The sequence below is a fragment of the Phlebotomus papatasi genome, chromosome 2 (genome assembly GCF_024763615.1).
Source record: "Phlebotomus papatasi isolate M1 chromosome 2, Ppap_2.1, whole genome shotgun sequence".
NCBI classification, from domain to species: domain Eukaryota; kingdom Metazoa; phylum Arthropoda; class Insecta; order Diptera; family Psychodidae; genus Phlebotomus; species Phlebotomus papatasi.
This window is the reverse complement of record NC_077223.1, coordinates 97104777-97128817: the sequence shown is the minus strand read 5'-3', so window position 1 is coordinate 97128817 and position 24041 is coordinate 97104777. Positions and strand designations below refer to the sequence as shown.

At 33.0% G+C, this 24041-nt stretch overlaps 1 protein-coding gene and 1 non-coding gene across 2 annotated transcripts; both read right to left on the bottom strand.

Moving 5' to 3' along the window:
- Nucleotides 1–261: 261 nt before the first annotated feature.
- LOC129802587 (battenin) lies at nt 262–23586 on the bottom strand. The gene is made up of 5 exons (XM_055848526.1): nt 23209–23586; nt 9237–9370; nt 8785–8943; nt 3221–3647; nt 262–861 (listed from the first exon to the last, which is right to left on the bottom strand). The coding sequence occupies exons 1-5, from the start codon at nt 23395–23397 to the stop codon at nt 442–444; spliced, it is 1329 nt and encodes a 442-aa protein (XP_055704501.1). The 5' UTR covers nt 23398–23586; the 3' UTR covers nt 262–441.
- On the bottom strand, nt 21165–21238 carry Trnat-ggu (transfer RNA threonine (anticodon GGU)). The gene has a single exon. It is a non-coding gene; the product is annotated as a tRNA-Thr (tRNA).
- Nucleotides 23587–24041: the final 455 nt, after the last annotated feature.

Sequence of the window (24041 nt, the reverse complement as noted above, 5' to 3'; positions counted from 1 at the left end):
TATCCTAGAAAACATTTTCTTACAACTTTTTATCGCATATTAAAGAAAACACTGTTAGAGGGTTAAACTGTCTTTGACGAATACCATCATAGCTATAAAGTATATATACTTTTTTCACATTACCACGTTTTTTAAGCTATGTATGTATGTAGTTAGAATTTGCAACCAACGTTGTCCTTGACCTTTACTTTATTTTTGAGTTAGTTCCACGCCATTTCATGATGCATGACAAAAGTTTTTCAAACTTATAACTCAACACTGTTTTTCATGTATTTATTTTTATTATTTATTTAAGACTTCAAATTACGTTTAATATGGAGTAGTTATAAGTGATACTTATAACAGAATGTCAAGATAATTTATATGAAATTTGTTTATTTTATACATTAATTTTAAATGTCTTATACGATTTATCGCATAATTTGATCTTTTTTACTGTTTTCACCTTCCTCCAGGAAGTCTACAGATGGCATTGTGAGTCGGAATAGCTACGAGACCGGCTAGAGCAATTCCGACTGAATCCGATACAGCAGTAATGCTTATGGCAAAGGCCTTTCTATTTGGTGGTAGCTCCTTGGACATGCGATAGAAGGTGTTGACGTAAGCTCCGCCACCTAGGAGACCCTCCCAGAAGACGAAAGCAAAGATGAGCCAAATACTGGGGCTAAATGAGTAAAAGACCTCGAACAGGAAAATTACAACGTTGATAAGTTGCAGTACTGCCATGATCCAGACTCTCTTGAAAGAGATTATGTTTACGGATGATCGTGAGATGAAGACACCGATTTGGTAGTCAACTTGGAGCCATCGATATTGATTAGCATGGTCCAGCCATATGCCCGGGAAATAAACCAGCTCGAACTGAAAACAAATGGATTATGTGTTAAAAATTCTATATTCCAAAATGATTAGGACATGTGTGATAATTAGGCTGAGTATTTCTATAATTAATTGCGGAATGGCCCATTGTTTACCAACGCTCTTGAGATAAGTTAATTAGTCGACGACCAAATGGTTAACAAGTTTTATGAGACAATATAAATTCCACATCTAATCTTAACCTGGGATTTTCGAAGTCACAATTAAGTATTCAATTGAAATGGAACGATTCGCTTTTATCAAAAGGATTACAATTGGACAGATAATTTGTATGCTCTCATGACACGCCCAAATTAACATTTGAACATGGTGAATATTTTATGATTTGGTGAGAATTGTGTATTGGAATATCATGCAATAAAATCAAGAATTAATTGAAAATATAAATTAGGTCAACATATTATAATATTTATGACATTGGTACATCCTATCAAATTCAGGGGATGCATAAAACGTTGAATATATGCAATTTATTACAATTCAATGCATTCAAAATTACGTCAGACATTCATTTATTCCATTTATGGTTCTTTTTCATAACACTTGATATAATAAGAAAGCCAGGTCTTTAAAACTTATGCCTGCTTCAGGATAATAATTAAATTTTTTAACCAAAATATTGTAGGGTAAAATGAGGTAATTTGGAACCATTTACAATTTGTGATATTTTTGACTTTCTCAATGTTTTAGAGATTCAAAAGGAAAAAATCCGTTCCTTTTCTTCTTAATCGTCTTTTTATTCTATGTTGCGGTCTCTGTTTTCTGTTTGCTCATCTGAAACAATGAGAAAATCTCAAGTGTCCTATATTGTAAATGGTTCAAAATTACCTCATTTTACCCTATCTTAATTTTTTCTTATATTTCGGCGTTTAATCAGCATTTGTCGTAACTTTCTTTCGACAACTTTTTAAGAAACAAAATTTTCAGTTTAGCTTTATTATTCTCAAATAAGAAACCCGAATTACAAAGTCAAAAGTGGTTTATGTTTTTTATTGTTCAAATCGATAGACAAACTATCCAAGAATATTTTCATAAAAAATTCAGAAGCCAATTCGAAGTATTTCTGAAAATTACAAGAAAAACAAGTGTACTAAAGAAGTTACGGCAAATACTGATAAAAAGGATTTTTTTCGATTTGTGTTCCTTCGGTAACCAACTGACTCTGATTTTTTTGGGGTAGGCATTATGGGATCATTATCAGAGATACATATAATGCAGTTATAAACCCTCCGAGTCGAATCCCTGGATCTGCCAGTAGCTTTTCCGAATGTACTCCTACCTTTTAACCATAAATTTTGAAATTTTATGTGTAGTCTTTCGCAATTTTTCAAAAAATTTGGAAATTAATGTCGTAGATTTATTCCGGCAGTATCTCTGTACGATTTACCATCTTTTACTTTCTTGTAACTTGCCTTTTTAATCTAAATTGAGAATTATCAAAAAAAACATTTTTTCTTACTATTTATCATAACTTTTATATTCATATATATACCAGTGATAATTTTGAAACGTACAAACCCACCATTTGCCTATTAAATTACATAAACTTAAAATATAACCGAATTACATTAAGTTTGTTGTATGTTTTTGAACATTTTGAATTACTTATTCAAATGAGGCAACATACTTTTGACGCATTAACTGATTAACTTTTGAAAAATTAATATTTTTATGTAAAATAAAATTTACAATTTTTTTAATTAATAGAAAAGATCTCCGGATTACAGGGAATATATTTGCAAAAAGAAAAGAATTGAAAAGTAATTTTCTCTATCATTTTTTCCACTTGGTACTGTATGCCCCTGTTTTCTAATTACCAGATGTAAGTTATTTTTGTACCGCTTTTCTTCAAAAAACTTTTAAATTTTCAAAAATATTTATAATTCTTCTGGGACGCATTTTCGGCTCAATAAATTCAATTTAGATTTGAGTATGCTAAATGTATTCAAAATTTTGCTTAGACCAATTTAATTGATTAAAATTTCTAAATGTGGAAAGAAAATGAGTTACGCCTTTTGAAATTTAAATTAACGATATCCCAGGCTAAAATTTATACTACTCAAATCCTAATCTCAAATCGAAATATTTAAGTGAAATAAAATTAAACCCGATTCACAAATCAAACTAATTTAATTAATATTTGTCATAAGATATATGGACAATAAATAGTCCCAATTCCAGAAACTGTTGATTTTCAGAGTTAGTAAATTATTCAGTTTAGCTAAAACAAAATAAATTGTATTGAGTAATAACCAATTATGTTGGCATTATATCTTATCTTTGAGCTTCGTAAATAATGGAAAATCTTTGGGTAGCTATTAAACAACAGCTGAGTACTTACCAATCCTTGATTAATGAAGTACTCAAAGAGATAGACGAGGGTCAATGGAATCATATACTTGAACATTTTGGGAACGTATCTGATCTTCTGTTTGAAGCCGATCAGTGGTGTATCTTCCTCGTCATAAGGTGATACTTGAGTCTTTTCAACGTCTTCCTGACTGTCGTGCTTACTGTCTTGAACATTCTGGAAGTTGCTATTTGAATCGCTTACAGTCACAGGGTTGTCACAGCCATTGGTAACTGCTGCTGCTTGGTGATTATGCCGTAGAATTATCCAAAAGGCTATAGCTTCAGCAGCTGGAACAATGAGCATTACTAGGAGTGTTTGAGTAGTGTCCAATCCTAAATTGGTTAAACCAGCGTATGACAATGCTCCAATAATTCCAGCACCTCCCGTGCCAGAAGACCACGTCGACACGACGTTCCTATTCAGAAAATTGACGATATTCATGAAATATTCAAATGAATCTCTCTCATCCAGAGTATTACTCTGTTCTTATCTTCTCAAACTCTGGTTACACATTGCATTAAATAAATATTTGCTGTACACAATTGTGCCTTCTGCTTATTGAGGTTTAGATTGAAAGCGCTATAGGCATTTTGATCTAAATAGAAAGCCAAATGTCACATGTTTATTGACGGTTTCTTTTCCTAATATTTACATGTTATGACTATGAAATATGGACTTCTTTTTCCAACATACCTATTGCTTAATTATATTAAATTTCCAGACAGTGAATAATATGTTCAAGCTGTTTCAATAATCGATAGTTATATCGCATAATGAACTTGTTGCTATCCAGTTTATTGAAAAAAACAGTCAGTTCACTGATAACATTTATCTCGAACGGATCAATTGCATATCTAAATAATGTCTGTGAAATTTTGTGGGTCATATTGTTCAAGATTGAGCATTAGAGTTTTTAAACTTGTTCTCATTGTCAGTTTATGCACATGTTTCTTGCTATTGTGCATCAAATTGTTAGAGTTTTTGATACCTGTGATGAAAGATGAGGAATTAATAGCTTCTGCTCCACAAAAGACTACTGAAAATTTACAAGTATTATCCGAAACATATACAGTTGAAGTTACTGAACCATATGTTATGCCAACTACGTCATCTGACGTGGACGATATAACATCCCTCCAACAAAAGATTGACTACTTATTGAGTAAATGTGACTGAAATAACTAAGTTTTCTATTAAGACCTAATTTTCCTTCCTGATTCAGGTGATAACTTTTTGAGCGAATGGATGCAATCCCTTAGTTCATCCCTATTCAAGGTGGAAGGTACTGCCACGGAGGATTTCTACGAACCAGGTTTCAGTAACCCAAACGCTATGCTATGCCCTGAAATGGGAAGTACCCTGCAAGTGTTTATATTTATCACCTCAGCTCCTGATCATAGGAAAGAGCGACAAAGTATTAGGGAGACCTGGGGAACTATTGGGAATCGATCAGACGTAGCCCTGGGTTTCATAGTAGGGGCCACACATAACAGAACTCTTGAGTATAAGCTTCAGCGCGAAAGCCTTGCAAAAGGCGATTTAATTCGTACAAACTCAATCGATAGCTACAAGAATCTAACTCTAAAATCTCTTTCTATGCTGGAATGGACGTTGACCTACTGCCCTATGATCCAGTTCGTACTAAAGACAGATGATGATATGTTTCTAAATATGAGACTACTTCTCAATTTCATGGAAACACATCAGAAAGATACTAGAATAATCTTTGGTCGAATAGCTAAGAATGCAAAGCCTCATAGAAATACTAAATCTAAATGGTATCTTCCCGAAGATACTTTCAAGAGCATCATGTACCCTAATTTCGCAACAGGACCCATCTATCTTCTTACATCTGACATTGTTGAGGAGATCTACACAACAGCCCTTAGGATGCCATTTATCTGGTTAGAGGATGTTTTTCTGACGGGATTTGTGGCAGAAGAGTTGAAAATTCCACGAGAGGAGCTTGGTGAATTGGGCACAAGTAAACGTCCTAAAAATAAACTTATGTGCCATTTAGAACGTCTCGTGGCAGTTCATGATGTTAACTTTACAGCTCAATATGATTTGTGGTACAACCTCAATCATCCCAACAAAACCCATTGCACAATCTTGGAGGAGAAAGGTTCAGATGATCTCAATGATGCTCTACAAAACCTAATGCAACAGTTGCAATCTCTAAAATTTTTATAAGTACATTCCAATGTGATTAAGTCATTTGTTTAACATTTGGCTTTTTTTTTCAAGATGAACCACCTGACAAACGAAAGTGCGACTTTTTAGTGTCTATTTGTACTTTACTCAAGAAATAAATTAAAGTTATTGCTTCTTTTTGTTCTAAGTTTGCGTTTGAGTAAAATACCTGTTCAATTTTAACAAAAAAATAAAAATAGTCATCATACTGTAATGATATTTCGGTACTCTTAACTACTAATAGCAAAATTTAATTGCATAACAATTTCTTATATTGTTCATTTTTTATGAGCAGCAATAAAAATTGTGTGATAATATGGAGAAGAAGATGAAGCTATTAAAGTTTTCATATTTATATGCAAGTTTAAATTGCAAATATACAAATTTCTGTCTACTTCTTCTACAACTTTACATCAGTTAAAGATCCGTTGTCTCACTGACTTATGATATGAAAATTTCATGAAATTTCAATACCATTGGAAAAATCCATATTGCGTGATTTAAAAATTTAAATTACACTCTCCTAGGGCAACTGAATAAAATTATAATACATTATCCTAATGGGATAATATATCGCTCCTTGGAAATTACAAGGGGCCAATTAATTTTCGGTCATTTTTCAGGAGACAGCATGTAAAATTCAACTTTGTGTACATAAGTATCTTAATTTAATGACTAAACAAAAACAATTTATTTCTTTTCTTGTATGAGCACTAATATAAACATCAAAACTTTTATATTTTTACCTTTCATAATATGTTTTTTAATGAGTTAGCTCCTTGTCGTTCTAAATGATGTGCAAATTTTGCTGGAATTAGAATGACAAGGGACCAACTTCCTTAAGTTAGTCTCCTGTTTCACAAAAATTTCAACGATGAATATATTTTGTGCCCCTTTACTTCAAACAAAATTATGCAAGTAATCAAAAAGATTAAAATTTTGAAAAACTTTTCTAATAACGAAATTTAATGACTTATATGATTTGAAAATTTATTAATTTGTCTTTCTAAGTGCATTAGAATCTCAAAATCGCAAAAAAAGAGAGTCGACCCTTTGTAATTTCCAAGGAGCGATATATAGAATTATTTCGTCGATAACAATTCTGCGATTTAATTAGATAGTGTCGTAATTCCAATTTTGCGATCTTTTTTGTCTCCTTATTATCAAAATACTATAAAGATGAATCAGTTAAATATCTTTTTGAAAATAAAAAAAAATAATAATTTTTGCTTTTTAAATTCGATACATCAATTTACATTAATTGAAATTTTTTCATAAGGTAAACCGAAATAGGATCTGCACAATTATGGAAATTTAATATTTCGGGAAGCCAAGGATAATCAAGGCTAATTAAAATACTCGAAAGACCTTCGTTTCAAAGAAAAATAATAATTTCCCAAGGGGTAGATAACTGTACCACTCACGGTTCATTCGAGTGCCGATCTTTTGTAAAAAATGTGCCGATTTGCCGAATTTGCACGGATTTGTCGATCACGTGCTGATCTGTCAATTTTTGGTTCTATACAAATTTTGCTGATCTGCCGATTTCTTAGTAAAATTGTGCCGATTTGTCGATTTTTAATTTAGGGGCTTTAAGGGTTCCACCTCTACGCGGTGAACCCTGGACTCTAGTCGAAATTTCCGGTAAAGACTGACGGAAGAGAGGACCTTGTCTTGGCGAATATATCTCAGACTTCGGTGAACGAGGATTTATGACTAGGGTAGAGTCAGTACTTTTTCGCCAGTAAGCACTTTTTCGCCACCTACAAATAAAATCACTTTTTCAGGGAATTATGAGCTCATGGAACTACGAAATGACTATTACTTCGTAACCTCTAGTCCAACGGATCAGAAAACCATAACTGGTGCTCCACCGACTAGATTATTTGCAAGTTAATTGAAGAAATTGTCGACAAGGTGAACAGTCACCAAAAAAATATGGAGTTCTTAATAAACTTGTCAACGCTCAGACAAATTGTCTTGCAATATTTTATATTTTTGCAGTACAGTATTTGATATTTTTTCAATGAAAGTCACTTTGCTATTAACTAAGCTTCGCTCTAATATCATTATTTAATAATGTTTTCCAAAAAAATAAAGAAATACGGATGTGGTGAAATAGGGCTTACTTTTTTCTGCTGTGTAAGTACTTTTCGCCACTCATTTTTCCAAGCATTTTACAAGTGGCGCACCTCGCGGAATTTAGTTGAAACAGACGTAATTGTCAATTGATTTTTGTCGCAAACAAAAAATGTGCAAAGAATCATTCGAAATACTCTAATAATTGTCTAATATAGGCGTTAAATAAGAAAAGTACTGTGCAATGTACTTTTGCGGGTTTTCGAAAGCTGCTGTTTCTTAAAAATCAATTAAAAACCAGTGGCGAAAAAGTGCTTACACAGTGGCGAAAAACTGTTTACAAAGTGGCGAAAAGTACTGAAACATGCATTGTTGCAGGAAATGTATTTTTTCAACTAGATGCCCAAAAATTCCCGAAAAGTCTCCTGGTTCATTGGAGAGACAATGCTTCAAAGCACTTGTACAGAAAATTTCTTTTTATTTTGACAAAAATTGTAAGAATTACAAGGGTACAAAACCTTAAGGTGGCGAAAAGGGCTTACTCTACCCTATTAGGTTGTCACGAAAGAGTGGTGTGCGGAAGAGCGAGCGTTTTATTTGCCAACGAACAGCCTCAAATCCATTCAGATGTGGTTACTAACTTAGCCTCAGGTGGCAACTGGCCGTAAAACTTCGTCAAATTTTTTTATCCTTGTACGTACACCTCGTACATTATGCTTGGCCCCTCGCGAGTATTCTCTCTACTAGGAGTACCAGCCCCACCTATCGGCAATAGTAGCATGGTGAGAGTGTGTCGATTTTTAGTTCGAGATCGGCACAATTTTGCCGATCGCCGCTCACGGTTCATTCTGGGAGCCATTTATTCACCCCTTGTTATTTCTTAATCTCTTTTGCATTAATTTCACAACTTTGATAAATGTTCATGATTTTTAGTTATTCAAAAAATATTGAAAATTAAATTTTTCCCAAAAAAGAGGTAATGTATTTTGCTTGGTTTCTTAAATCGATGAATAAATTTTATCTAGTGAAGTCTTAAGTATTCGATATTAGCCTAGTACATCTTAGTACGCATCTAACCTAATTTCCCCTAAATTTTACTATTTTCCAGGACTTTCAAAATATGGAAAAATGATTGTATACTGTAAAACTTTGTTCCTCAAATGATTTCCAAAATAATGCTACTATCCTAATTGCTGTTGAATCAACGAATTGTAAATAATTGTGTCTTAATTTTCATTGCAAGGGTATCCTTAAAATTTCTAAACCGAAGGAATACTTACTTATTGTACTTGGAAGAGTACGCGAGGAAAGTTAGTTCACCAAGTCCTGAGGCTAGTGAAGTGCAAACTACTCCCACAATCGCCACCCATTCCACTGTGGCGTATCCAACAAGGAGGAAGCCAGCAGCAGCCAGACCACAGCATACAATCACACGAATGCTTGAAGAGAGAAGAGACGCTGAAATCTTGCAATTTATGTCAATCCTTTCTCAACACATGATTAATTGCATGGTGAATCAATCAAGTGACAAGGAGGACGAAAGCCGATGATGGAGCTGTGGTGCGAGTGCTGAAGTTCACCAGGAGAGTATCTGATAGCTCCGTATATGAATGATAATGCTATTATTTGCCATCAATCATTTCCCCGTTGACCCCAGATGCCCCAAAAGGCCGGAGCCTGATAAGGAAATTTCCTGGCATTGGATGACCCATCGACATGAGGTTATACTTACTGTACGAAAAAGGGCAAGAAGGGTCCACTGAATTTTATACAAAGGGCTGGAATGATGTCTGCTAAGAGGATGGCTCCTGTGGAGATGTAATTGCACTCTCTCTTGAACTCATGATTTGGTTCGTCGTGAGGATTCTGAAAAATAAGTAGTATACTTGTCTCAATTTTTCATCAAATAAAGATAGTAAGATCTTCAAATTTAGAATAGCGGCCTTAAGGGGAAGTGGGACGATTGGGAGATTGGGACATTTTAAATATGGTGTAACATTTAAATTGTGCCTTTTCTCCTATTTTTAAAAGGAATTTAAGACTTATCCGTACTGTAATTTAGCTCCAAAATTGATTTTTGAAACCAAATTGTATCATGATATGGTCCAGTTCTATTTAAAAGTAGGAATAAAAAGCCCAATTTCAAAGGTACCCCATTTCAAATGTGCCGCACTTCCTCCTACTCATGGCTTTATATCCTCCTTTCAAAAATTTCACTTTTTGTCACAAAATAATTTCGAAAAACCTCAGAATTAAAAATATTTAATGTGTTATGATACAGCACATCTCAGTCTTTTTTTTTTGGTTTTCTGAATTATTTTCTGACAAAAATTGCGACGACGTTATAAGTAAAGACATACCACAAGTAATGCCTCTGTCCTTCACAATTTAAAACATTTATTTATAATGATTTTTATTATTACATTTTTTCCATTACCAATTTATTTTTCGAAGTCTATCGGTTAATTAAATGGATATGACATATTTTAATAAAATATTCATCGAGCCAACCTCCAAAATATGCATACACTGAGAGAAATCCGAAAAAGATAAAATAACATTCCGGAAATGTTAATTTTACCCTGCTGTATTGATCCGAAATCAGTGTAAATATTATGCTTTTAGGTGTATTGTGGGTTAAAGTTACCCTTTTTCGTATTAATTTTACACTTAAGAGGATCGTCAAGGAAAAAAAAGCTCCAGATTCAAGCTCTCGCGGAGCTACTCAAAGCATCCGTGATGTCCCCTGGTGGTGAAAAAAGTCATCACCCGCCATCAGCTGTCTCGTTTTTTCTACTGTTTTTTGTTCACGCTCATCGTCTGTCTATTTTTCTCCGAAGCGCTCCCCAGACCCAGAGCACACAAAAAACTCATTGAAAAGGTTGAAAACCCAAAGGCAGATTTTTAGCCTTGCGATGCATTATGAGATTTTGTGAAGGAAAGAAAAAATGAGACATGCATGTTTTACGCATATCTTTGTCTCTAAAAATTGATAAAAAAAATTAAATTTTCAAGTGACAAAATTTCTATTTTTATTTTCTTCATAGTCCAAAATTTCTATTTCTTCAAAAAGGACACGTGCATTTGACACATTTGAAAGATAGGGGGAAACAGGTTTGTTTTTTGGCCTTTTTTTTGGTACGGGAAAGTCAAACTAATAAACAAAATTAACATGACCTTTATTTTTCCTCCATTCTTTCCAAAAACCATGTTCTTCTTGGGAATCTTTAAAAACGCATCCTGCGATTTTTTTATTTTTAAATATGTTTTAGAGGCCGACTCGGTGATAATTTCATATAAGAAAATACTGTTGAATCAAAGATTTTTCAAGGTCAAAGGTTAAAAATGCTCTATAGAGAGCGTATTTTTAAACCGAATAGGGTGACATTTGGTATAGTTCCAAAGGTCATGCAATTTTTTACAATTCTGAAAAGGGTATAATTTTTTATGAATTCATATAATAAACCAGTTATGAAACTATAACTAATTTTAATCTGAAGTCCAATTGTAGTATTGTTAGCAAATTGCACAATCACAGTAAAAACTTTTGGACACTGACCAAAATATTGGTAAAAATTTTCTTTAGAACAATTTGTTACAGAACAAATATGTACCTAAAAAAGATATTTATTCGTTCCAATATTTTTTTTTCTTTACGGTTTTGTTAAGAATAGTGACAATTGTGTAAAAGTTTTCTTTTAGAACCGTTTCGATACGGTGGAATACCTACAAATTTCAGTAGATTTCGTTTTATACAAATTTGATCTGTGAGTTGGAATAGAATTTTGTTGCGCTCTACTGTTTTGTTCCCACTGTCAGGAACAAATTTGTAGATTTTTTTTATAAAAATACTATCCCTACATTTGTAACATATTCGTTTCAAAAATTTTCGGTATCCATGGACGATTTAATTTTTGGAACAAAAATCGTTACTAATATGGGGAATCCTTTTGCCTCTCTTAAAAAGTACAAATTTGTTGCTAAAAGTCGGAACCAAAAATATAGACATTTTGTTCCAATTATCGGGAACAAATTAATGCAATTTAAAAGATCTCGTCCGTTTCGTCTAACAGTTAAGGTCTATAGTTAAGGTGCCAGTGCTGGTAGCAGGAGGAGAAAAATCTCGCCAATCTCGAATTAAAAAAAAGTGAAACCGTAAATATTATAGTTTGAAAAATGCCACAAATTTAACGTCCTTCTTGCTGCGATGGTGACTTTCGGAACAAATTAGTTACTAATATTGAAAATCTTTTTGTTACTCCTTGAGGGTACAAACTGGTTTATTATATGGATTCATAAAAAATTATACCCTTTTCAGAATTGTAAGAAATTGCATAATCATTGGAACTATACCAAATGTCACCCTATTCGGTTTAAAAATACGCTCTCTAGAGCATTTTTAACCTTTGACCTTGAAAAATCTTTGATTCAACAGTATTTTCTTATATGAAATTATCACCGAGTCGGCCTCTAAAACATATTTAAAAATAAAAAAATCGCAGGATGCGTTTTTAAAGATTCCCAAGAAGAACATGGTTTTTGGAAAGAATGGAGGAAAAATAAAGGTCATTTTAATTATTTATTAGTTTGACCTGCCAAGATTGTAAAGTTTTTAAATTTCAAATCGTAAGGGTTAGGGGAAAGAACTGTCCTTTCGAACGTTCATGCCTGCGAATAGCGTGATTTTTCTTTTATTTTTCCTAAGAGACTTATAAATAATTATCACATAATCATAAATATTGATGATAAGCTAACTAATATTTAATAGAAATGTGTAAAGTCTCATACGAAAAATAAAAGAAAATTCCCATTATTCCAAGGCATGAACATTCGAAAGGAGAGTACTTTCCCGTACCAAAAAAGGCCAAAAAATAAACCTGTTTCCCCCTATCTTTTAAATGTGTCAAATGCACGTGTTCTTTGAAGAAATAGAAATTTTGGACTATGAAGAAAATAAAAATAGAAATTTTGTCACTTGAAAATTTAATTTTTTTTATCAATTTTTAGAGACAAAGATATACGTAAAACATGCATGTCTCATTTTTTTCTCTCCTTCACAAAAGTTCCATTTCAAATTCGGGTTTTCTATTGTAATCTCGAAATCATGTTATGCTTTTTCGCTACTTTTAGGTTTATTTTGTAACTTCGCGGATCGCGGTGTGTTCGTGGATTTTAGTGGGCCGCGGAATTTTTCGTGTATTTGCGTGGATCGCGGTGTTGCTCCCGGATTTTCTCGGATCGCGGAATCGTTCACGAATTTTCGCGAACCGCGAAATTTCTCGCGGATCGCGGAATCTTTTGCGGACCGAAGAATTTCTGACGGATTTACGCAGCCGGCAGAATTTATTGTGGATTTTCCCGGACCGTGGATTTTTTCGAGGATTTTTGAAGATCGCAGTATTACTCGCGGATTGCGGAATAGTTTCTGAGCCATTTTGGCATTAAAGTTTTACATGTATTTTTGTGCATTTCTGACAATCGAATTTGCACTTTTCAATTTTCAACGACCTCGAGTTGCACGCATTTCGAGGTTTCCTGTAATAAATCTCAGCTAGCATAAGGTCATCTGGACTTCGATTTTGCCCCCAATTCGAATTTGCAATGAAAGAATCACACATAGCATAAGCCCATTTAGGCTTATCACTGACTTTTTTCTTCTCCGAGAAAAATTATATCCGCATATTATGTAGTCACCGATATTAGCTGGTTTTGTGAAATGCCCATGACGATTGACGATTCATAATTTTTACGATTTTCTACAATTTTTTGAAACAACGAGACTGATCGTGAAAATCATAAAAATTCGCTCAGCTGTAATTCATAAGATTTTTCACACAGGGGATGAGTTTTGTTGTTTTGTATTCTTTTTTCTCCTCCGCCTGATCGCAAAAAACTGCAGGCGTGCTGAAGGTCAGAGAGAAAAGGAAAGACATGGTGAAAAATGCGACGCGTAATCTTGTGGCGAATTGCTGAACAATTTTGAGTAGAATTTCTCGGAAGCTCGGAAAGCTATCAAAAGCTCATGAAAATTTCCAATTTGGAGCATGTTGTTTAAAATTTAATTGCAAAAAAACTATTAGGAGTTTCTCCAATTCTAATGTACCATTTGAAAGCTAATGAAATGTAGATTGGTACAAAAATAATTATTAATTCGGAAAAAATGATATTCTCGGTACAAAGATGCAATAAAAACTGTCATTTTTTGGACAATTTTCAATTGAAAAATACTTGGAAAATTTGTATGAAAAGTGAAAGAAGTGAAACAGGCATTTTGTAGAGCATGTCTTTAGGAACAAAATTAAAAAAAAATATACCTCTCTATCTTTCATATTCTAGGAGATAATGCAGCTTCTTTGTGACATGTTTTAGGAGTATACGAATGTTTGGAAAATTATATTACGAAAGCAAAACAGTTTTTCAAAAAATTAAAACAGGGAATTCAAAGATAATATTAAAAACTACCCTCAGTTAAATTTTCAAGGAAATATCTCAAAAATTGTAAGACTTGATACACTTTTAATTTTGGGTTTTTGTATGGAGACGCCATTTTCTGGCTTTTCGATCCTCTTAAAAAGGTGTAAAATTAACATTAAAAAATTTTGATATATTTTATATCGAAAAAGTGTTGAAGTTACGAGGAAAAAAACCCCATTTTTTTCTCAGTGTATTCTAAGGAGATCCCAATTTTTCGTTATGCTCTAACTCATGACCTAAGTACCTTTCTCAAAAAGTGATATCGCTTTATTTACCTAAATTTATAAAGTAGATTAGCGAACTAACTAGAAGAGTGTTCAATGTGATCGGGATCAGTTTATAAAACACTATACAATTTATCTTAAAATAAAGGAGTTCTGGCAGGAGTAGTCCATTTGTATTTAAGCCAAAAATTATTAAGTAACTGTTGATAAAAGAGGTTCTTGAGTATCTCTTAACCGTTATAATAACTGATTCCAATTATCTTCTACGTCTATACTTTCGCCTCTTTTGTAATTCCGGGTAGCTAAAAATGAAACAATTTTTAAACTATGTAGAGTTATTAAAATTTCGATTCTTGTGGAAAATTGTAAAGTGACAACCAAAACTAAGTTTTTGCAATTTGCAATAACTTGAAATACTTATTTATTTTTAGTCTTGCCTGGCTTCAGCAAATCAAAATTATTTTCAATCTTCATTCTATAACTCTTTGGAAAAAGAATTAAGTATAGTTGTATGAGACCTTTGTAATCCAAACTTTAGTACACCGTTTTTTTTTTAAAGTAAACTTATCATATGTTTGTCTTGTTTCAGATTCGAATAAAAAACATAGAAAAATAAAAAATTGCTCGAAGACATGGATTTTTTTTAGAAAATATAACTATATATCCTATTTTTTATATATGAATGATGAATGTCTTACTAACATTCATCAAGACTTTAGATACTTTTTTGTTAGGAAAACTATATATTTTTAGTTTAAAGAGTTCAAAATAAAACATTTTATTACATTCCATTTGTTGCTAATAGTAAAAATAAAAAAGGCGATAAAAACAAAAAAAATATAATAAAAAAATAAACAAGAAAGTGTAATAAAGTAAAATATTTATAAAAGAACTGAACATGCATTAATGAGTCGGTTCAGCTATAGGGGAAACTGGGGGCATCACCGAACGTGGGTGGCATCGAAGGCTGAGATTTTTTAATTAGATATATTTAGACTTCAGAGGACGAGACCCGTATGAATTCATATGGATACTATAACGATGCTTGTGCATTGAAGAAATGGTCGTCATAGTCCTAAAATCCAAGTGTAAACCTACTCCCAATGAATTGTATACGTTGCAAAATTACCGGCAGTTATAAACATTACTATTCAAATCCATCCCTGAGCCGATTCTAAGCCATTGCGGTGTCATTGCCTTCTGGGTCTTTGTCACTGTACCTAATATAGGTTGGAGAGCCGAGAGAGTCAGTCCGGTCTAGAACGTCAAAGAAGAAGAATATGTGGACTTGGGTCTCTCAGGGGAATCTCGCTGGGTGTTGAGAAAAAAACGGGGGTGCGATTAACTTTTTTCCTCATAACTTTAAAACTTTTTTGGTGTAAAAATATATAAACATTTTTAATGTTAATTTTACACCTTCTTAAGGGTAAAATTAACATGAAAAAGGGTAACTTTAACCCCTAATACTCCTAAAAAGCATAATAACTACACCGATTTCGGATCAATACTGCAGTGTAAAATAAACATTTCCGGAATGTTATTTTAACTTTTTCGGATTTCTCTCACTCAGTCAGTGAAGGTGTGGTGGCTAGTTGCTTAAGAGAGCCCATTGCCTATCAATCCTTCCAACCTAAGAAACCGACCGGTAGTTTACACAAGTAGATTATAGGGTGGAATAACCGGCTATCGCCATGTTTGGGAAAAAATTAAATTCATTTTATCATAACTTTTGAATCCTTGTTACAAGATAAGTCAAATTTGACACAAAGTTAATTAGATGTATTAGCTCTAGATACGTGAAAACAATAATCCTAGAACATAACGCTGGACTACTTAAAAAACTGATTTTTATTAATAATGCAAAAATAACCATTTCGTCGCCACTTTTTACCACTTTTCGCCAGTTTTGTAAAATTTGTAACCACTTCTCGCCACCCACTTGAAAAGAACCACACTCGGTTATTTTAGGCAATGCTATGAAAAGAATACATTCACCATTTCTCTTTCCTTGTGATCACTTTATTATTACTCTCTTTAAATGATTTTTCTTCACTTTTATTTGAGAAATCAAATTATGGGGCTTTTGCAGAAAGTAAACAATGCAGATTTGACAACTGAGAATGTAAGAAGTGAAGTTAGCGTCGCCTATTGAAAAGATATGGCGACAGGTGGTAAAATCAATTCCAGAATATTACCACTTCTCGCCATGCCTCATTTTTATACTGTATAGAATTTCCATTGATTGGAGATCTCTTAAAAATAAGAGACAAAAGACGGTTGGATTTTGAACATGCCTGGAGGGAGAGAGAACGAGGAAAAAGTGGTGAATGAGATCAGCTGGAAAGAAAGTAGGGGAATAAGGGGAACGAGTATGGGAGTTACGTAAGACTTGATTTTGCAAAGAGACGTGAGGAGAAAAAGTTATTAGTTTATTTAGTGAAATTTTTATAAAAATATTAAATTAAAAATACAGAAAAACGACAGTGACGTAGAGTTAAACTGTGTTCAGTCTAGTAGTGGAGAAATTGGTGTAAATAAAATAATTGGTGAAGGTGAAAAGTGTGTTTCACTGCCTCAGTGGATTTGGAGAAGGGCATTTGGCGGTCATCGAGGAAACGTCTTCTGGAAAATCCAGCCGCCTACGTTCCGGATCACTGTTGAAGATATTTAATAAAGGAATATATTTCCAGGTAAACTGGGCAGGAAGAAGAGGGTATTAAATATCACAGAATCCTATCACAGAGAAATTATTGTTTACCACAGGTACGTGAATATCACAAACGGTAGAAGGAAGCCCAAGAAACACACAGTCCCTGACAGATTTATAACACCACAATATATTTATAGGTAATTCTCCACATATACAAAAATAATATAAAATGAAATATTAATTGACTAAATACAAATTTTATGTATTCCACAAGTGCAATTAAATATTCAATAGACAAATTATTTACCCAAATAGGTATTTTTGGCCTGATGAAAATTTGGTAAGAGATGTTGGATTCGATGCACTTGCTTAAAATATTGCTCTAAAAAGTGATCAAAATCGTGAATCCAAAACGAATAATTATTATTTTTCGATTCTATGCGTAGAATCAGAAACAATACAAAAAAATTGCGACTCATTTATTTCATAAATTGCGAAAAATAGCGATTTCAATGTAAGTGGCGAGAAGTGGGGCACTGGCGAGAACTGGTGATTCCACCCTAAATTTAAAAAGAAAACAGTGTTCGGTTGTTTCCCCAACTAATTTGACGAAACACAAACATTTACGAACTTCTTGTACGTTTTAACGATTTATCAGTAATTGCTCGTTTTCTTTACTGTTTTATTTTTATGAACAGTAAGCAAAATTTCTGAAAAATTGTTTTCTTTATAGTTACTTCAATTTTCCTATGAAATTAAGGTCTCGTAGTGACATAACTGAGACAGTAAGATGTTGGAGGAAAGGTCTCTGGTTCAACTCATATGGTTGTGAGACCGAGTCTCCAGATCCTGTAAAAGATCAGACGTCCTCAAGAGAGGACTTTTTTCATTATATTGAGCTTATTTGGTTTTATACAATAAATAAGAAAAAAGTAAACAATTACTTAAAATCAATATGAGAAGTAAAACATATTGAATCTATTGAAATCTCAAGATTTGATTGAAAGTTTGGAAAATAGCTTATTGTATATTTATATATAATTTATATATATAATATAATATATATATAATAAAAAAAAAATATTTATATATATATATATATAATAAAATACCAATATATTATAATATATTGGTATTTTAGGAAGTTTTATTGATTTCCAATCAGTTTAAACTCATAATTTTCAATAAGTTAATATTTGTTAACAAAGCATATTCAATTCCTTACTTTACAATTATTATGTTACTCAAAATGTTTCTTTTTTCTTTTGTCTAAAGATATTTTTTTTAAAGAATGAAACTAGAATAAATGCAAAAGTAAACCAAAAATAAATAATTACATTATTATTCTTCAAAAAAAGAAAAACATGGTATTTGTAAGCAAATAACATGAAGAATAATAATATAAATGCTTCACAATACATTGAATTCAATGTCAACTTTCAATGCAATAGAGTAACCGAGACAAATAGCGAGAAGAATATGATTAACTCATGCTTTTATAATAGAAAATAACCATTGAAAAGTTTCAAACAGTAATCGCTAAAGTTTTTATTAATATTTCTAATGCGATAAACTTTTTAATTACTGTTACATACCTTGTCATTTTGCTCTTTTCTTCTGTATATACAACACGTATTGGTATTTATCGTTTAGAAAGATTTACCTGAACGTGATATAAATATTGTTTTTGTATTTAAGCTGTTTATTAGAGAAAACGGAGACAACAAATAAATATTCTTAATCTTCTATGGTAATTCATAAACAAATAAACTAAGAAAATAAATGTTACCGATCGAACTTTTCCTTTCGAAAGGTACAGGGTGTTAAAAAAAAAACGAATTTTGCAAAAAAAATCAAGTTATTCTACTTATATTTTGACAAGTCTATATGTCAGAAGCGTCAGAAGACATAGAAAAATTACGACTTTTAATTTAAAATCATGTTATCTCAAAAAGAAAAGCAGCATATTCAATTTGCTTTATGCATTTAATATATTTTTAATTACCTCTTAAATGAGAATCAAACATGAGAATCCGAGCATAAAATCTTCGTTGCCTAGCGTACATTGTTAAGTATTCAGTATTCCCTTTGTTCTTTATTGAAAAGAAGATGCTAAAATAATGATAAAAGTGCAATTTGAAATGGTTCATCGTCCTGATTACGTACGTTCATGTTTAAATTATTTTTTAAATAGCTGCCAAAACACACAAAACCAGTCAAAAAACTGACATATGTTATCGCTTCCGCAGAAATCAATGCACTTAATTTTTCCTATTCTCTTTTGTACTTTCTAAAAATATTTTTGCTTCGTTTCCTGATTTCACACGATAAACTCACATTCTGTTATCGCTTTCTCGGAAGATGTACACCACATCACAGAAGATGTCATCCTTGTCATCATACGCACCACTTTAGTGAAACGTCTCAAAAACTATCGGTTTTGCAAAAATATACAAAATAATGTAAATTTTCTGAATGGTTTCCTTTCCTGATGATGCGAATGTCGTGTGAGATTAAACTGCTCACGTGTTTGATATAAAAATATTATTCACTGAGAACCAGTTATGAGTCGCAATTCGTTTTGAATTTTTGTTTGATACACTTTAATCACAAATTCATGATACATAAAAAAACGAGCTGAATTATGCGACGTTGGAAATATTAATATGTAGCACGTGGATATAAAAAAGTTCTCCGGATACATAAAAAAAAATTTCTCCATGATTTTCTGGCTTTTGTGGGAAGTTTTTATCAGATTTAATTGAATTATCATATATTTGTTCTTCCACTCGTTGATTAACAATGAACTTGACGAGCTCATTTCATAAATGGCTTGTATAGCAATTTACTGGAGATAGTGTTTTGCTTAAAAGAATTCTTTTTCATATATTTCGCAATCAACTCTCTTAAGCAGGTCAAGTAACTGCAGCTGATTGCATTTTATCCGCGTCATGAACACCTTAACATTTTACTTTAAGTGCGTATCGTTGAAAATTTCAAGAACATCTTCCTGAGGTCAACACTGAACTACATTTACGTCAATGTAATTAGTTTTTGTGAACTAAACGATTGATAAGAATTGCTATTATTCAATATGTAAAAGAACTCAAGTAAATACGACGTCAAAAAGTTGAAAACAATTTGCGAAGAAAACCAGTGATAAGCCCAGATTAGCTCATGGTAGCTGAGATTCCTTACAAACAGGAATACATGAAACTCGAAATTCATAAAAGAACCACGTCGAACAAGCAGATCCAAGGTAAAGTGCCCTCAAGTCGAGCGGTTCCTCAATTCGACCGGTAGAGGTATTTATTCAATTTATTTATATTTGCACTAATATTTGGCGTATGATCTAACATTAATAGGTAAATTATTCCATAAATAAATACGAATAAGTGACAATTTTATAGAAATTCATCATCAAACATTCATATATAGACCACCGGTTGAGTCGAGAAACCAGTGGACTCGAGGGCACTTTACCTTAAGTGATAGAAATTAATTAATTGTGAGAATTTTACGAACTTTAGTTCAATGTTAATTGTATTTATGTACAGAGAAATCGTCAATCAGAGCAAATGACACTCAAATCATCCAATTTTTTTCTCAGTGGAGACAGGAAAAATTCCTGCCTCCACCCAGAATCGAACTGGAGACCTCTCGTTAACTAGACGAGTGCTCTACCAACTGAGCTATTAGAGGCCACATGCTCTGCTTGACTTGCTACACGACCTTAACCAATTGCATTGTGCACTGCAATCGTTTACTCTCGGGATTGCGAGATTTGGAAATGATGTGGTGCGTACAATTGAGCCGGCAGCTCATGGTGTCCATGAATTTTGGTTTATTGTGAGAATTTTACGAACTTTAGTTCAATGTTAATTGTATTTATGTACAGAGAAATCGTCAATCAGAGCAAATGACACTCAAATCATCCAATTTTTTTCTCAGTGGAGACAGGAAAAATTCCTGCCTCCACCCAGAATCCAACTGGAGACCTCTCGTTAACTAGACGAGTGCTTAACCAACTGAGCTATTAGAGGCCACATGCTCTGCTTGACTTGCTACACGACCTTTAGCCAATTGCATTATGCACTGCAATCGCTTACTCTCGGGATTGCGAGATTTGGAAACGATGTGGTGCGTACAATTGAGCCGGCAGCTCATGGTGTCCATGAATTTTGGTTTATTGTGAGAATTTTACGAACTTTAGTTCAATGTTAATTGTATTTATGTACAGAGAAATCGTCAATCAGAGCAAATGACACTCAAATCATCCAATTTTTTTCTCAGTGGAGACAGGAAAAATTCCTGCCTCCACCCAGAATCGAACTGGAGACCTCTCGTTAACCAGACGAGTGCTTAACCAACTGAGCTATTAGAGGCCACATGCTCTGCTTGACTTGCTACACGACCTTTAGCCAATTGCATTATGCACTGCAATCGCTTACTCTCGGGATTGCGAGATTTGGAAATGATGTAGTGCGTACAATTGAGCTGGCAGGAAATTAATTAAATGATTCAATGAGATTATTTAAAACAGATTGTCTCCGCATTCCGAGGCAAAAGCATTCCCAAAATTTCCTGAAAATACTCTCAGCTGACATGACTTAATTTAGACATAGGGTAAGTGTGCCAAATTCCGGCCGGCTTGCAATTTAGACCATATTTTTTGTTCCCCGAATTTCCATGAATTTTTAGTTTTAGGATATTCTTGAGATTGTACAATGCAAAAAAATAACAAAAAATGTCGCTTCGGCGAGCAAGATAATCTGAAAAAGACATTGAAAGAATTCTGGAAGGTCAAGGAACTATGAGAATGAAGGTGACCGAAATAGGCCACCAATGCTATGTCTACATTTTTATTCTTTTTGAAATGTATTTAAGAATGATTTTAGAGAAAATAAAAATGATAAACTGTCTGCAAGGTTCCAAGCAACACTCCTTATAAAAGAGTAACAAAAATATTCAACTTATATTAAAAATATGACATTTCAAACTTAAAACTTTGTCGCTTGCATGCAACTATGCCGAAATTTGGCACATTTACCCTATCACTGATTTTAGTTTAAGTACAGAAAACCTATATTTTAAATTAAGATTGTTTATATTTCAGCTAAAGTAAGACCGAAAAAATGCAGCATTATCATAGATTATAGATATATGAAGTCTAAATTTTAAAACAGTTGCAACATTTCATGAAATCTTTTATATATATTTGAGGTATTCATGATCCAATTCAAATTGGAATGGAAGTTATAGCCGTTGTAAGATTTGAAGTCCTGTTTTTTTGTGGATTTTCCACCACTTCTAGAAGATATTTAGGTTCGATGGGTTCGATCCAAAGGCACTTCAAGGCAAGATCCTGAATTTGATTCAACTACATTTTCCCAGGTCTACCCCGTGGTCTACGCCTCCTTACAATACCTTGCTTAGTTTTTCTGGGAAATCGTTTAACCGAAAACCGCTAGTCGATATTTCATTCCGTTTACTCTTAAGAAATATTTGTATTCCGGAAAAACAGATAGAATGGACAGGCGCTAAAATCAGTTTATTAGAGTATATTATATTTACGTCAGGTCAAAATCCTGAAAGTTAAAATCTCAAACGCCAAAATGCCGAATTCTTAAAAGTGTCATAACATAACTACTCCGAAGATTGCTGGAGGAAAAGGATTTTTTTTGTGTTTTGGGAAACTATTCCGCACATGGTCCTTCGTATAATGTGGTCTCTTTCAGGATATTGACCATTAGGGATTTATTTTTCGAGATTTTTCCTTTTGGGATATTGGTCCTTTCGGGATTTTGGCTCTTTCGGGATTTTGGCTTTCAAGATTATGACTTTCGAAATTTTGCTGCCATCGATTCGGATCTAGGTAAGAGTATTTATATACCTTCCTAGAAAGTATAGAACTGATTAGACAGGGCTAGATTTCACCTCGAATAACAGAAAATTGGATTGCAGAGTATTTCAGCCCAATATATTGTACCTTCTTTGAAATCGAGTGGGAAAATCTAAATACATTGCAATTACAATATAGTAAATGATTTTTAGAATTGCTTTTTGTTCTTATCGTTTATTTTTTAAATCTTTAACTGATTTACTTCTTAAATTTGTCTTAGACTCTTAATTCATAAATGTGATTAGAATTTGCAATTAATATTGCAAATTATCAGAATAAATGCAATTTTGCAATTTATTTTCTTTAAGTTAACTTGTGGAAATTTTTAGTGTTTGTACTATTGGAGTCTCTCTCTATCACATAGATTTAATTTATTAAATATTTGTAAAAATAATAATTAATATTTAATTTATTAAATATTCGTAATTTTACCATCAGGTAACTAAGTACAAACCTCATCGAATTTTGCAAGAATGTCATGAGCAGCGCTGAGCATTACTACATATCCGTAGTTATTGCACAGCCCTAGAATCCAATAGGCTACAAGATCCCGCCAAAGTTGTCGATCCCTAGGCTTCAAGGGTGCACTTTCACCCGTTGAGTCTCTTTTCGAAACATCATACGATGATCCCATCTTCCTCATTTCACTTTAATTTTAAATATTTACTAAAAATTACACAAAATTCGTTCAAGACAGTCACTACTAAAGTGCAAATGAATGCATATTTTGTGTCTCAGTCTCTATATGGTATGTGCATAAAAGTTCGAAATATTCACTTTTGAATCTCACTTTCAACTGATTGTCTTGAGGCGGTAGTCAGGGTACAACTGGAAAGCGATCTCTTGGTATACGATCGTCAGACCAAACAGTGGCAAATACATTGAAACATTTTCACGCTTCTGCTCCGAGCCCCTCGCTTCTGAATGCGTAAAATGGCACGAGTTTCAAATCGGGTGAATAAAATATAGCAATTTCCTCAGGGGGTTAATGCACTTAGCCAATGCGTGTAGCACTCACGGGAATGATGATCACGCAATGCACAGTGCATCAGACGCATAAAAAATCAAATTCTATTAATTATTCGGTTCGATCTTATCAGTAAAGAAAACATTCTAACTCGCAAGTGATTAAAGGGCAACTATCACATGATCATCAAAACTTTAAAGACCAAAAATATTCAAGCTACACATGAATAATTTCAATATTACCGGCATTACCGGAAATACTTAACTCTTTTCCATCTCTCGAAAGGTGTGAAAGACATATAGGTGAATATGAAAATTGCC

Coding starts and splice junctions, on each gene's coding strand:
- LOC129802587 (XM_055848526.1), bottom strand. CDS start 23,397: ATGAGGAAGATGGGATCATCGTATGATGTTTCGAAAAGAGACTCAACG. Junction 3,648..8,784: donor TACTCTTCCAAGTACAATAA/GTAAGTATTCCT, acceptor TTTTCTGAATAG/GAACGTCGTGTCGACGTGGT. Junction 862..3,220: donor ACTTCATTAATCAAGGATTG/GTAAGTACTCAG, acceptor ATTTGTTTTCAG/TTCGAGCTGGTTTATTTCCC.